The 15,467-nt window shown below is 43.0% G+C and overlaps 1 protein-coding gene across 7 annotated transcripts in view; it reads left to right on the top strand.

Moving 5' to 3' along the window:
- cacna1db (calcium channel, voltage-dependent, L type, alpha 1D subunit, b) overlaps positions 1-15,467 on the top strand; it is a 62,424-nt gene that overhangs the window by 43,647 nt on the left and 3,310 nt on the right. For 5 of the 7 annotated variants that reach the window (XM_086105943.1, XM_086105938.1, XM_086105913.1 and 2 more), the window contains 17 exons: positions 959-1,087; positions 1,172-1,237; positions 2,217-2,308; positions 2,406-2,565; positions 2,666-2,793; positions 3,557-3,653; positions 4,158-4,260; positions 4,379-4,480; positions 7,036-7,175; positions 7,789-7,905; positions 8,017-8,447; positions 8,999-9,025; positions 9,337-9,480; positions 9,708-9,844; positions 10,440-10,552; positions 10,640-10,774; positions 14,938-15,123. In XM_086105943.1, the coding sequence (XP_085962069.1) occupies positions 959-1,087; positions 1,172-1,237; positions 2,217-2,308; positions 2,406-2,565; positions 2,666-2,793; positions 3,557-3,653; positions 4,158-4,260; positions 4,379-4,480; positions 7,036-7,175; positions 7,789-7,905; positions 8,017-8,447; positions 8,999-9,025; positions 9,337-9,480; positions 9,708-9,844; positions 10,440-10,552; positions 10,640-10,774; positions 14,938-15,123 (2,307 nt within the window). Of the gene's footprint in view, positions 1-336; positions 379-958; positions 1,088-1,171; positions 1,238-2,216; positions 2,309-2,405; positions 2,566-2,665; positions 2,794-3,556; positions 3,654-4,157; positions 4,261-4,378; positions 4,481-7,035; positions 7,176-7,788; positions 7,906-8,016; positions 8,448-8,998; positions 9,026-9,336; positions 9,481-9,707; positions 9,845-10,439; positions 10,553-10,639; positions 10,775-14,937; positions 15,124-15,467 lie in introns of all 7 variants that reach the window. The other 2 variants (XM_086105930.1, XM_086105922.1) reach the window with 1 other exon arrangement.

The raw sequence follows: 15,467 nt of genomic DNA, 5'->3' as shown, positions 1-15,467 counted from the left end.
CATATATTTGTTAAGCACTGTACATGATGTACCAAGACTGCAATTCTCATGTTATTTCAGTGTACATTTATATGTCGTGTCGATTCATTTGTGTTTTCGTCAGTCGTCATCTCATTTCTGCAATTGCAGTGTTGCAGTGAATATCAGGAAGCTTGTATCGCTGACAATGATTTTTATTCATTGTATAAATTGGATTGCACTGTTAGACGAGAGAGAGAGAGAGAGATTGATGTGTGATGTGATAATTATGAGAAGAGGCATTCCGTCTCAATTTGTGTTGGGTGCTGTGCACGCGGTTTATGTAACTCTGATTAATTTGAGGTTCTTGATTTTAAGTCGGCAGCGCTCCCTGTGGTCAAGGTGATAGTGGAACAAGGGGTAAGAAGAAGCCCCGCCTCCTTCATTTCAACTGCAAAAACATTTGGTCACTGGGGGGAAAAAAAAGATTGTCATTTCATATATTTTGATTGAACATTTGGAATCTCTCGCAATTCGGCTTCAATTTCATGCTCAGCCAAAATGCTGTTTGTTGTAATTGTCTTGGCGCACGGCATGAGATGTTGACATCATTCATTTCAACAAGCTGTCTGAAGTGTTTTCATTCAAATGACAAACGGTTACATTAGGTTGACGTCTATGCGCAATGAAGACATCAGACTTGAGGTTGCTCGTATCGATGCTCTGCATGTATGTCGTTGGACTGTTGACTGATCAGCCATTTTGTTGTTGTTTTGGTGAGGCATTCAGGTGTGTTCATGGCATGCTGTTGCTCCGCATGCGTCCTGATTCGGTTCTGAATGCCAATGATCAAGAAGTTCAAAATCTTCCACATATCATTGATCTGCCTGTTTCAATACATCACTTTTAAATGCAGATGGGTTTGGGTTGCATGTTGTCATACTTCTTAATTGCCCCGTCCGCGATTATTAATCCTTCAATGGATATCGTCATTGCGCAGAACACCGAAGACAGCGCTCGCATCTCTATCACCTTCTTCCGCCTCTTTCGAGTGATGCGATTGGTGAAATTGTTGAGCAGGGGGGATGGCATCCGGACGCTGCTGTGGACCTTCATCAAATCCTTTCAGGTGAGTCGAGCATGCAAAATTGTTTTAACAATAACAAAAAAGATTTGACATGTGTGTTGACCGTTGTCTTTCCGCTCCTTCCAGGCTCTCCCTTATGTTGCACTTCTGATAGCCATGCTGTTCTTCATCTATGCAGTAATCGGAATGCAGGTGAGGCATTCCTTTGGGTGCGCAGAATTTGCAGGGAACAATATTTCAAATGCAAAAACATTTTTTTTAAATAGCTTGACGTTTTGCACAGTTTGTTGCGAGAGTTTTTCCTCAGGAAAAATCACACAGCACGTAACTTCGTGGTTTCATTTGGTGACCCGTAATTACAACCATGTGTTGCAGAAGATGTATTTTATCAAACCAAAGAAGTAGTGGGATTTAAATCTAAATTCATTCTTTCTCATTCAAACAAGTTATAAAGTTCTGGTTATTAAATTATTCCAATGTGACAGAATGATAGTACAATAATACTTAATACAATATTGACGAGGCGGGTGGTGAGTGCGTCGACCTCACAGTGCAGAGGTCGTGGGTTCGATCCCGGCTCCGGCCTTCCTGTGTGAAGTTTGTATGGTCTCCCCGGGTTTGCGTGGGTTTTCTCCGGGTACTCCGGTTTCCTCCCACATTCCAAAAACATGCACGGCAGGCTGATTGAACACTCAAAATTGACCCTAGGTGTGATTGTGAGCGCGGATGGTTGTTCGTCTCTGTGTGCCCTGCCGTTGGCTGGCAACCGGTTCAGGGTGTTCCCCACCTACTGCACAAAGACAGCTGGGATAGGCTCCAGCATGCCCTTGTGAGGATAAAGCGGTTAAGAAAAAAGATGGATGGACAATATTGACGATTATAAGTAGGATTTATATAATATTTATCATACCTTATTGTTATTATATTCTTTGAAAGTGCCTCTGCATGCGAGGATAGGCTCCCGCTTACCCGCTACGGTAATGAGGACAAATGCTCTCGATAAGGGATGCTTCGCTACATCACACCGAGGACACCCTTATTGCCACCTCAGTGGCATCTGATAGACATTGTGGGGCACTGCCCTAGTTGCCCCGAATAGCAAAATGTCGTTGATTTGACTGTCAAGGTACCATTTGACTGAATGTTTGGCTGTCCACGTTACTGCCGACAGGTTTTTGGAAAAATAGCCATGGTGGATGGAACACAAATCAACCGCAACAATAACTTCCAAACGTTCCCTCAGGCTGTCCTCATGCTCTTCAGGTCTGTTCTTGTCGTCACTTTTGAATCATTGGTTTCCTGCAACAATTGAACGTGAACGAGCTGAGCATCATCGCTTGTCGCGAATGTCGACCGTTAGGTGTGCCACCGGCGAAGCCTGGCAGGAGATCATGCTGGCCTGTCTTCCCGGGAAGTTGTGTGATACCGAGTCGGACTACAACCCCGGCGAGGAGCGAACTTGTGGCAGTGGCTTCGCCATCATCTACTTCATCACCTTCTACATGCTTTGCGCTTTTCTGGTGATCCTGACACGTTCCACAAGACCACACGGCAGTCACATATGCAGGCACACGTGCAGACATCGTGAAATTAAATATCGTGTCTATGTCCTGGTTTCAGATTATTAACCTGTTTGTTGCCGTCATCATGGATAACTTTGACTATCTCACCCGGGATTGGTCCATTCTCGGACCGCATCATCTTGATGAATTTAAACGGATCTGGTCCGAATACGACCCAGAAGCAAAGTGCGTAGGCCACTTGGGACTTTCCTTTTTGCTGTGGATTTCTTTCAGAGCCGATCCAGGGCTCCACGCGGCCTTATCCGAAAAATGAGATTTTGGCGACCTTAAATTCTGCCGATATTTTAAAGCCTTTCAGGGACCGCGGTTAATACAGTGGACAGTTTACCCTGTTATCAGGTTACAGGGTGCATGAAACGGTTACTATTGATGAATGATCATTTATACCCCTGTTCGGAACTGATTGCAAGTGAACACTGTGCGTTCTCCTGGTGTCAGTCTTTACCCGTGGATAGGTTTTAAACAAGCGTGGTCCTACGATATTGAATAAAATAAAAGTAACTACAAGTGCGCTATGCGTTCCGTGTCAAAGTGCCATCTGGTTCAATATTTTTTGGTTTTCTGAAAAATCCCCGCATCAGCATTATCCAAAAGTCAATTGTATTGTGAGAACAGCACGAGAGTGCAACAACAAATCGACTTAGATAGGAACATAACTTGTATGTTCAAAAAGAAAAGATTGAATCAACTAACATGTGAATGATGCAACTGAACAACCTGAAACGAGGTGACAGAACCAGTCTTAAAAAAAAAAACTTGCGTTAAATAATTCGGTCTTAGAACCTGCAAAAAAGAGGGGGTGTTGTATCGTTTGTTTATGCTTTGAGCCGGCTCAGATTTTTTTTGTTCCTTTTTTTACTGTAGTTGTTCCTTGTTTTCATCTTTTCTTGTTCAAGTCTTCTCATTTATTGGCTTGTTTTCCTGGCAGAGGCAGGATAAAACACCTGGATGTGGTGACATTGCTAAGGAGGATCCAACCTCCTCTTGGCTTTGGCAAACTCTGCCCACACAGGGTGGCCTGCAAGGTGTGTACTGAAGCACTGAACCTATCTCGACACTTAATAAATAGAAATAAATAAGATAGGATAAGATAAGAAAACCTTTATTATTTCACAATGGAGAAATTCGCAATTTACAGCAGCAAAATTTGGAGGGAAGAAAGTAGAAAAACATTTGCATGCACAAAATTATATATATATATACAAATGTAATTTATAATTATAATATAATAATAACAATAATAATATAATTAAAATATAATTTTAAAAAAATAGAAAATAATGAAGAGAATAAAAGAAAATTGCACTCTACATATTGCGATGTCGATTTGATTTTGATCAATTGTTCAGCCCTAATATCAAGGTTGGTATATCATCACATGTTTACAGGTATATTTAAATATGTATCAATATAACTTCCTTGGGAGAGGTAATGATTCTTTTGCCAATAATAAAGTCAATTTGTAATGTAATTTACATTGTCAGTGTGCATGTTGGATATCCCCAGTCTGATCTTTGATTCATCTGCAGCGTCTAGTTGCGATGAACATGCCTCTGAACAGCGATGGCACAGTTATGTTTAATGCCACCTTGTTCGCGCTGGTGCGCACTGCTCTCAAGATTAAAACAGAAGGTGAGTCCAATTTATCATTATAATCGCAGTTTTATGTTCATTAGTAACCATGTGAAAGTGCCAAAAGTAACCACCGAATATGAGAAAGAATTTCCCCATCCTAAATCTTGTTTCCAAGGTAACCTGGAACAGGCTAATGAGGAGCTGAGAGCTGTGATCAAGAAGATCTGGAAAAGGACCAGCATGAAGCTGTTGGATCAAGTAGTGCCCCCTGCAGGCGGTGAGTGGTCCTGCATTTTCATGTCTTCTTTCCGGAAGCCATTTTCACTTTACCAAGCCGGAATTTTATATTTTTCGTTTTATGCATAAAACTAATAAATGTAATCATCTTTCCCTTCGAGATTGGCTGTGAGTGTCAAAAGATGTGTAGGGCTGAAATCCCCCCAAAAAAGAAACATGCTGGACACTCATGCATACCTGTCAACTCATACGGTTTAGCCATAGTTCATACGGATTTTGTGGTGAATCTTATGTATATGGCCGTATCGCACAAATCATACGGATTCTGAAAATCCCCCCCCAACGGGTAGTTCCCTTTGCTTTTGCCCAGAATGGTGCTAGTCTACTCGAATGCTTTCATTCCCGGTAACTTTCCAGTAAATCACGTGGTTCCTAGTTGGTTCCTAGTTGAAACCTGAGTGCTGAATGGCTATTTTTTTCTGTGTTTTCAATATTTGGAGTTGGTGAAAAAAGTAACGCAGGAATACAACCCTGAACACAGTAATGCCACTAAGTTGAATGATGATTAGACATTAACCAGACATTGTATTATGGAGATCTACAATAAATATCATTGAAAATTTCGTGGGTTTTTTTCTGCCGTTATTTTGACATATAAAATGCTTTGGTATGTTGTAAGGATTTTTTTGCTCTTGATAAGGATTTTTTTGGTAGTTTATACAGGTTGGCGCTCCAAAAAGTTGACAGGTATGCTCATGATTGGTCATACATACGTAACAGTACGTCATTGAGATTGTGCATACCATGCAAATATGCCCCTTAGTGGCGGCAAGAAGTGTTGGGCAAACATACCGAGATAAATAAAGGATTAGGAACGATGACGTGTCGGTCAATGTTGGTTTTTGGCTTTGAAAATGCAAGTAAATAGAACGAACCCACCCGGCCAAGATGCACATTTGAATTAAACAATGACTCATTTTAGTAAGTTTCCTTCACTCTTTTGATATGCTATACAATAGTTCATGTTTTTTGATGGCTTTGCTCCCAGTAATATCATACTGTCTGATTCGAAATCAAGTCTATATTATGCAGGATCAATACAGTACCTATGTTTTTATTTTTATTTTTTTACTATATATCCCAAATGAACACTGTAATTGTCACATTTCTCGCTTCCCGTGTGTTTGCTTGTAGTTTTTGTCCCAATTTGCTGACATGCTTCAGTGTTGTGTTCTAGATACTAAACATATTCAACTGCATGTTTACTACATACAGTATTATCATAAAGCCATGTCTTGTCTTTTTTTTTTTTCACTTTATTTGTGTCAAGCTCCTCTTTCCCACAGCTTGCTTTGCTCAGTCACACACTTTGCCTCCATTTCTCTTTCTGTCATCCCGAGCTCCCTGGGCAGTGCTGTTTTAGTCTGGTGGCAAGTAATTCCGGCGTAGTATCGGAGGAGTAACAGAGGCGCAACACTGCCAACCACGACCAGTGTCAAGGCTCGGGGTCCTCACCCCTTTATGTCGAAAGCAATTGTTGCTGTGACGCTGACATCACTGAGCATCGAATTACCCAAAACAACAATACAAATGAATCCCTGCTGTACTGTTACTCCTCTGATGCGCCAATGTATTGTGAAAACGGTCCGTGGCCTTTCATCTGAGTGAATAAGACCCATACCTGTCAACTCATACGGTTTAGCCATAGTTTATACGGATTTTGTGGTGAATCTTACGTATATGGCCGTATCGCACAAATCATACGGATTCTGAAAATTTCCGTTTTTTTTTTTTTTTTTTACCCCCCCTAACGGGTAGTTCCGTTTGCTTTTGCCCAGAATGGTGCTCGTCTACTCGAATGCTTTCATTTCCGGAATACAACTCTGAACACAGTAATGCCACTAAGTAGAATGATGATTAGACATTAACCAGACATTGTATTATGGAGATCTACAATAAATATCATTGAAAATTTCGTGGTTTTTTTTCTGTGCCGTTATTTTGACATAAAATGCTTGTATGTTATAAGGATTTTTTGCTCTTTATAAGGATTTTTTGGTAGTTTATACAGGTTGGCGCTCCGAAAAGTTGACAGGTATGAAGACCTGATGAGGTTCCCTGCATGGCTGACGGTGCTTTTAATTCGCTGCTTCGTTTCTGGCTGTCCTCTACTTTGCTTGTTGTGTCTCAAGATAAGAGCTTTACTTGACCGCTTGCCGCTTCTTTAAACTATTGCAGGGTGGCAATTTGTCAAGCAATCATGACACCTTTGTCTTTTGTTACCTTGATGTTGTTGTTTTTTTTTTTTTTTCAATAGCCATTGAAGCAGACATCAAACACACATTTGGTGAAAGCTCTGAGGCTAAAAACTGAAATTAGCTCTTCCAAACATACAAGTTGTTTTTTTTTTTAAACATACTTCCGTAACATCAATTACTACTGTCCCATTAGCCATGTCTTTATTCGCCATATTGAGGCATCTAAGGTAGTTCAGAAAGACGAGAGAAATACATTCAAAAGCCATAACACACACATAGAAAATGAGAGCTTTTTTTTGCGCCTTTGGTGTTGATTGTGTCCGGTCTCTTCACTCAGACGACGAGATAACGGTGGGGAAGTTCTATGCCACCTTCCTGATACAGGACTACTTCAGGAAGTTCAAGAGGCGCAAAGAGAAAGGCCTTGTGGGTCAGCGGCGCTCATTCGTCCGGATTAACAGCACCATGGCGCTGCAGGTGAGTGCCGCCAAACCGATTAACGGTCCAATAAAAACCTGAAGTGAAATCCAAAGAAATCACTTGTTAACTACAGATATTCAATACCATTTTTTGAAAGACCGACACCGGTACGAGTACCGTATTCACTCTTTGAGAATTCACGATTATGACAACCGATACCTTTAGTACATTTGACATAAAATTTCATTTAACACAATAACACATTTCTGTCAGACGCAGAGGGTGATTCAACAGGGACTTATTTTCTTTTTTAGCCTTAAGTATAGGTGGCTGGTGAAGCAGTGAAACCTTTCGGTCCTTCTGCATGTCTTTGAGGCATCGAAATTGACTCGGAGCTAAATAATTGTATGACTGCAGTTTTTCACCATGTGATGCTCCTTCTGAAACATCTTACGTTCTTGTTTGTTGTTAGCGTGTGATCTCAAAATAAACAAAATGACATGGACAAATATATGCAGCACTGAAAATATTTACCTGCATATGTTGTTATTTCTTACGGGATAAATTGATTCCAAAACCACCGTGTCACGCTCCTGGAACTAGTACTCAAGCGGCAGAGCTACAGTATTTCCTGTTGCGTTCCGTTACATTCCACGTGATTTCTTTACAGGCTGGCCTGCGCACGCTGCATGACATCGGGCCTGAGATCCGTCGAGCCATATCATGTGACTTGCAGGACGAGGGGCTTGTCGATTTGACAGAGGAGGAAGATGAGGGAATTTGCAGGGTATCCCTACATTTTTATCAGATTATTTTAATTTGTACTGTACCTGGTAACAAACTGTCCTGTACTGTAGCATACTTGTAAACAACGTTTGTTCCTGGGGTCTCTCTGCAGCGCAATGGCGGCCTTTTCGGTAACCATGTCAACCACGTCGGTACGACTCTTCAAGGCTGCGCCCACCCAACCACTGTCACTCAACGTCCTCTACAGATCCTCCCCTTTTCCTGCAGTGCCTCTACAGAACCCGCCCAAATGGGCCTGAGTGATGATGACAGAAGCCAAAAGGCAGAAATAAACTCGTCACTTGTCCAGTATAATCATCATCAAACGTCTCATCAGTCCGACTACTCCTGCTTTAATTCCAATCACCAACAATCACCCGTACCCTCCAATGCCAACCTCAACAATGCCAATGTGCCCGCGCTTCTGTCTGTGACCCGCGGGAGGCAGCAAAAACATTTGCTAGTGTCAGACCGCCTGTCCTCCACCAAACCGGGCTCAGCCGTGTCCACCCGCAGCAAGCCTTGGAGGTCGCTCTCCATGAGGTCGGTTCCTTCGGGCCAGGTCCATAAACGCGTTGGTTCATTTATGTTTGAATCAAGAAAGTGACTTAAATTATAGGTCTGCATTGGACATGATGTGTCAAAAATGATTGATGTACAAAAGAAGTTTCAATGGTCAATAGTCTCGAAAAAAGACCCCTCAAAAAGTATACAAAAAAAATGCTTTCCAAGAGCAAATTTTAAGAATTCATCCATAGATATATTTTCAATCGTTTAGTTTCTGTAGCTCCTCAATATGCAAACTCCACACGGGAATGCCAAATTTGAGATTCAAAAACACAAAATTTGATGCATTGCTTGCCATTTTTAAGACATAATGAGATGTTTTTGTTCCTAATAAGTTATCGCTAAAATGTGATGAAACCACATTTTAGTGACAAACAATCTCAAAATGAACCAACACAACATTTTGTCCAATTGTGGTCACAGCCAATTGCAATGTGTTCACTGTTGTGCTTTTTTCTTCTTTTTCGTCTGCGGATCTCCTGTTCCTTTGTGCTCGGCTGACCTCATGCATTCCTCATTTTGAACAGGAGGCACCGCTATGAGACCTACATTAGGTACAGTATTATTCATGAAATTATGAGATCAAAAGCAGCAGGTGGCATAATTACCCATTCAACGACTAATTCTGCTTATTAAAAATATGTATTATTTAATTCATTTCTTTTATTTTTTTAATGTAACCCACAAAGCATTTACTTCATCATACTTCTCAAAATATTTGTTGCATTAATTTTCCTTTTCTAAAATACGTTTACTAAAATACAGCGATTCCATTTTTTTTTTTTAAATTCAGTTGTCTCATGAAATAATTGTTCTTATTGTCATGTTTGGTCTCTTGCATATTGACCTGATGCTGGCTTGCCAGGTCAGAGATCAGCAGGGGTCGCCAACCCGCTGCGCAGATATCCAAGCCTGTGGAAGTGGACAGTGATGAGGAGCAAGGCTCAGGAGAGTACTACTACAGCGGGGACGAGTCCCATGAAGATGACATCATGCTCACTAAGGACAGGTACAATCAGTCACACTCTCCATCCGTCATTCATCCATCACAGCAACCATCGAGCGTTCCTACAACCTTGGTCACGGGAGACATTTATGTATAGAATGGACAACCGTTCAAGAAGTCACTGAGTGTGTCGCCTGCACGGATGTCGCACGAGTGAAACGCTGCACCGTTTGGACATCTCTATGCTACTCACAAAAATCACGTGTATTTATTTTTGTGCTGTTGTGCAGGCTGTCAAATAAAGAGTCTTGCAACGCGGAGGGCGATTTGGACGCCGAGTCGGATTGTTTCTATGACGATGACCAGCAGCCCATATGCCAAGACAGCAGGCAGTCGCCTCGGAGATGGCTTTTAGCATCACCGCAAGGTGACACACTGGCCTGACCTTGTTGAGCTTTCCTTCCCAGTTACATAGCTGCTTCATTAGGCTCACCTGCACAGTTCCAGTACAAAAGCTGGATCAAAAATGACACTTTCACAAAAATAATAACACATATTTTGGCCCTCTAATAAATATAAATAGGGTACAGTGAGGGCGGCACGGTGGTCCACCGGTTAGCACATCCGCCTCACAGTGCAGAGGTGCGGGGTTCGGTACCAGCTCTGGCCTTCCTGTGTCGAGTTTGCATGTTCTCCCCATGCGTGGGTTTTCTCCGGGTACTCTGATTTCCTCCCACATTCCAAAAACATGCATGACAGGCTGATTGAACATAATGCCCCCCCCCCCCCAAAAAAAAAAAACAACTTTAGTGTGTAGCAGGAGGCACCCATTTGGTAATAAGGTTTAATCTTTGCATTATAGTGGATCATTGTCACCTTTTTTTTAGTTTGGTCAGTTATTTTTAACGTGATCAAGCTTCAGACTTTTTCATATACTTGTAATGGATCTCATTTCATTGTGCAGGTCCAATTTTACAGCCTGACTGTTCAATCTTTATAACACAAGTTGTGTGTCCGCACAGCCCTCAATAGACCGACCTTCAGTTTTGAGTGTCTTCACAGAAGAAGTAATCAGGAGGATGCTCCACCCTCTCCTTCCTGCACTGCTCTTCCATTGCACTTGCTGCAGCAACAGGTACAAGTTCCACCATACACATTTTTGCTTGATATTCAACTTGTTATCATTCGTCTTTTGGATGATTTGTTGTCCTTTTACCATAAGGTCATGGCGGTGGCTGGCCTGGATGCCAGTAAACTTCAGCGCCTCTCTCCCACGCGGTCGGTACACTCCTGGGCCACGCCCCCTGCTTCCCCTCTCGCCTATGATTCTTCGCCCTGCTACACGCCACTCATACAGGTGTGCACAAACGCTTTTGAGGAACAATGCAGATATTTTTCACATTCAGGTGAATCCTCAAAACGCATTGGAAAAAAAAGTCATCGCAGATGACCTAAAATCAGCAAAAAGTTGAGGATTTACAATTCAGCCATGTGAATAAAAAAATATACACACCAACTAAACTCACAGATTTTTAATGAGACTTGCCATTTTTTTTCATTTTGTCTTAAAAATATATATCTATCTATATCTATATCTATATATATATAAACACACACACACCGTATTTTCCGCACTATAAGGAGCACCAAAAAGTCTTTCATTTTCTTAAAAGCTCACGGCATGCCTTAAAATCCGGTGCACCTTGTATATGGTCATTACGGTAATACGTCGACCCCCAAGATGGCTCAATTCTGGAGACATGCTTACAATGTTGCAACTTGCTGATGGTTCTATGAACTGTGTCGCTGCTTTATTAAATACGTTTTTGTTACAGCTCCGAAAAAAGGAGAGCTGTGGTGTTTTTTTTTTTTTTAACGCACACTTTATGAATGTTTTTCACAGTCTCAACAAATACAGTTCCGTCTGTCCGTCTCCGTGCCTTCTCTTCTTCCTTCTACTCGAGAGGCGTTCACGACCGCCCCGGAAAAATGTAAATGAACGATTCCTTCATTGCAACTACGAAAATTGAAAATAATGCATCACAACAGCAAATCAAGCGAGGAAATCACAAAATAAATTCCTATAGCCCCACTACAGAATTTATTTTGTGATTTCCTCGTTAGCACGTCGGCTTCACAGTGCAGAGGTACCGGGTTCAATTCCAGCTCCGGCCTCCCTGTGTGGAGTTTGCATGTTCTCCCCGGGCCTGCGTGGGTTTTCTCCGGGTGCTCCGGTTTCCTCCCACATTCCAAAAAACATGCATGGCAGGCTGATTGGACGCTCTAAATTGTCCCTAGGTGTGAGTGTGGGCGTGAATGGTTGTTTGTCTCTGTGTGCCCTGCGATTGGCTGGCAACTGATTCAGGGTGTCCCCGCCTACTGCCCGAAGACGGCTGGGATAGGCTCCAGCACCCCCCGCGACCCTAGTGAGGATCAAGCGGTTTGGAAAATGGATGGATGGATTTCCTCGTTTGTGAAACAGCACACAACAAAGGAATGCATAACAAACACTTCTGAGACAGTCCAGTCTCCTACAATTTACTGACATTTGATCGTTCTGGTGTAGCTACGCTCAAGGAAATGCCAAAATAAATTCTGTGGGGGGCTATAGAATTTATTTTGTGATTTTCTGTTTTGATGCATTACTGTATTATCAATTTTCGTAGTTTCATTGAAGTACCGGTAATCTTTTATTTACGTTTTTTTTGGAGGTGGTCATGATCGCCTCTCGAGTCAAATGAAGGGATGTAGCTCCATCTAGTGGATGCATTGTAGATTGCGCCGTATATTCCAGTGCGCGCAATATATGAAAAAAGATTACAAAATAGGCCATTCATTGAAAGTGTGCCGAATAATCCAGTGTGCCTTTTAGTGCGGAAAATACGGTGTGTGGGTGGGCGCCCGGGTGGGCCAGTGGTTATCGCGTCGACCTCACTGTGCAGAGGTACCGGGTTCAATTCCAGCTCCGGCTTCCCTATGTGGAGTTTGCATGTTCTCCCCGGGCCATCTTACTCATGACTCTCAGGTGGACAAATAAAAATAAATACATGGATTGAAATGTCTCCATCCTCAGGTGCGGTGGACTTTATTTCCGCTAAATTGAGCTGACCAATGAAAAACAACCAATTTTTGCCAATGCTAGATTGAACACATAACTGTCAACTGACAACCCCATTTGCAAGATATTTTAATCTATGCTTCATGAAAAAGGTCACATCACCGAGCGTTGTTTAGTCTGAAGAGATCTCAAGGGAACAGTCATCCTCCTTCCTGAGAACTTGATGTGAGTCACTTTGTTCACCACAGAAAATTGCTCCGAGTGCGAACATTGGCACAGACCAGATACGAGTGGAAAATCATATGAATACCCAGAAGAAGAAAGAAGCGTTTGTGCTGTTGTTGTTTCCAATCACATCTGTTTCAAATAGGACACTGGATCATTACGGCTTTGATTACCAAACCACAGTCATTTCCTGGACATTTAATTACATCAACCACTTTGTTGATTGGCATATTAGTGTCATAGTTTCTTGCGTGTGTGTGTGTGTGTGTGTGTGTGTGTGTGTGTGTGTGTGTGTGTGTGTGTGTGTGTGTGTGTGTGTGTGTGTGTGTGCTGATCTGTCTTTCTGGTATGCTGCGGCTGTCGTTGCTGTGCCGTCAAATGACTCACTATTGCTTTTGTTGCAGACTAGTCTGGTCACGGTTTGTTTCAAGCCAGTAAATGCACACTCAAAATACGTCAATGATACCGATCCACCTTTATTCTACACAGCTGATTTGGAGCAAAAGATGACTCCACTGTCATGATTCTGTTTTTGTTTTGCCTACGTTTTGGTTTTGTTTCCGCATGTGCTTTCTTGTCTTCCTCGTTTGGTGTTCTGTCCATCTGTTCTTGTCATCTGGGTCCCTTGTGTCAACCAATCAGCTGCCTTAAGCCTTTGTGTCTTGTCCAGGTGTTTCTTGTTGTCTCGTCAGTTTGCTTGTATTTAGTGCCCTGGGTTCTGTCCGTGGGGCGGCCCGGTAGTCCACTGGTTAGCACGTCGGCTTCACAGTGCAGAGGTACCGGGTTCGATTCCAGCTCCGGCCTCCCTGTGTGGAGTTTGCATGTTCTCCCCGGGCCTGCGTGGGTATTCTCCGGGTGCTCCGGTTTCCACCCACATTCCAAAAACATGCATGTCAGGCTGATTGGACGCTCTAAATTGTCCCTAGGTGTGAGTGTGGGCGTGGATGGTTGTTCGTCTCTGTGTGCCCTGTGATTGGCTGGCAACTGATTCAGGGTGTCCCCCGCCTACTGCCCGGAGATGGCTGGGATAGGCTCCAGCACCCCCCGCGACCCTAGTGAGGATCAAGCGGTTCGGAAAATGGATGGATGGATGGATGGATGGGTTCTGTCCGTCTTTGTCAGATCGTTTTGTGACTGTCGCGTCGTTGGTTTGTTTCTGTTGAAGTCATGTTTTAGTTCCTCTCGTGTGACTTTGAATTTTGAGCTTTTTCAAGAATTTGTGTGTGCGCTTTTGATTTAGTTTTTCCAGTGTCTTGTTAATAAGTTTTGTTTCACCCACTCTGCTTTTCCTGCCCACTTGCTTTTTGGGTCCTCGACCATCACGCAACACGTCACCGACACACAGAATGACTCACCAACCAGTCACGACTGTCAAACATTCACATCTCACATTCACACAGTCAAAGGTTGGGACCTGAAGGGAACCACGACACCATCAGTAACCCTACACAAAGGGATTCTAGGGACAACCAACTATTTCTGTAGAATCATACCGGGATATGTCACATGAGTCAATCATGAAGAATTTAGAACAAAAGTTGACAGCTAAAACACAACACAAGCCATCTTGGAGGCGCAGCTTCGATCAACAGATTATTCCGCTTTACGTGGCCACTTCCTGTTTAGCAGATTTCACGGCCGATTAAAAAGCCACGTGCCTCATGACAAAACAAGGTGGCTGACTTTCCGTACACTCTTTTGCCCAAAGGGAATTACTGCTCTCTTCAAAACAATAATTAGAAAAAAAAATGTTGTGCATTGTCCCTTGCCCCAAATGCAGAAGTGACTGAGCAAGTCTTACAAACTTTAACAAGTGTATTATTTTTACATTTTTAGTAAGTAATATAGATGTGGTGGCCCGGTTATCAAGTGGTTCGCGCGTTGGCTTCACAGTGCAGAGGTCGTGTGTTCGATCCCGGCTCCGACCTCCCTGTGTGGTGTTTGCCTGTTCTCCCCGTGCCTGCGTGGGTTTTCTGCGGGTACTCCGGCTTCCTTCCACATTCCAAAAACATGCGTGGCAGATGATTGAACACTCAAAATTGTCCAGAGGTGTGAGTGTGAGCGCGAATGGTTGTTCGTTTCAGTTTGCCTTGCGGTTGGCTGGCAACCGGTTCAGAGTGTCCCCCGCCTCCTGCCCAAAGACGGCTGGTATAGGCTCCAGCACCCCCCGCGACATTTGTCAGGCTAAGCGGATCGGAAAAATGAATGAATGTGTGTTTGTGTATGTGTGTCCTTAGGTGGACTGGCGGAGCTCAGGCAGCGTGGGCAACATCCCAGCCTCGATAAAGAGGAGTTCCTGGTACACAGATAGAAACGACAGCGCATTCAGCCGCGGCCACTCGCCCTCACGACTCCAGCTTCCCGCTGAGAGTTGCTCACATTTCTTGCAGAAGCGAGGCAGCGCCAACAGTCTAGTGGAAGCTGTAAGCGCATCACTTCATCACTTTGTTAGCAAGCACAGTGAAGATGTCAGCGCAAAAATAATCGATTGCTTAGTACAGATAGTTTGACTGGCTCAATTGAATTTTTTTTCATATCCGACCCGGGTTACTTTCATTTGTGATCTTAGATCGGATATGTATCAGATTTTTTGCAACGCGACCGCAGTCTGAATGGCCAGGTCGCATATTTATGACATGAATGTAATCCGGAGCCGCAAATGTGCCCCGCATGGAGTTGGAGTTCAGAGATCGAATCTGCAAAGCTGTTTTGAGTAAAAGTATTGACTTTCAATCTGACTTTAATTTAATCCCACTTGAAAGATGAA

The sequence above is a fragment of the Hippocampus guttulatus genome, chromosome 1 (genome assembly GCF_054856545.1).
Source record: "Hippocampus guttulatus isolate MCC_2025c chromosome 1, RoL_Hgut_1.0, whole genome shotgun sequence".
NCBI lineage: Eukaryota > Metazoa > Chordata > Actinopteri > Syngnathiformes > Syngnathidae > Hippocampus > Hippocampus guttulatus.
Note: the sequence above shows the minus strand (reverse complement) of the source record. Positions and strands in the feature narration are given on the sequence as shown.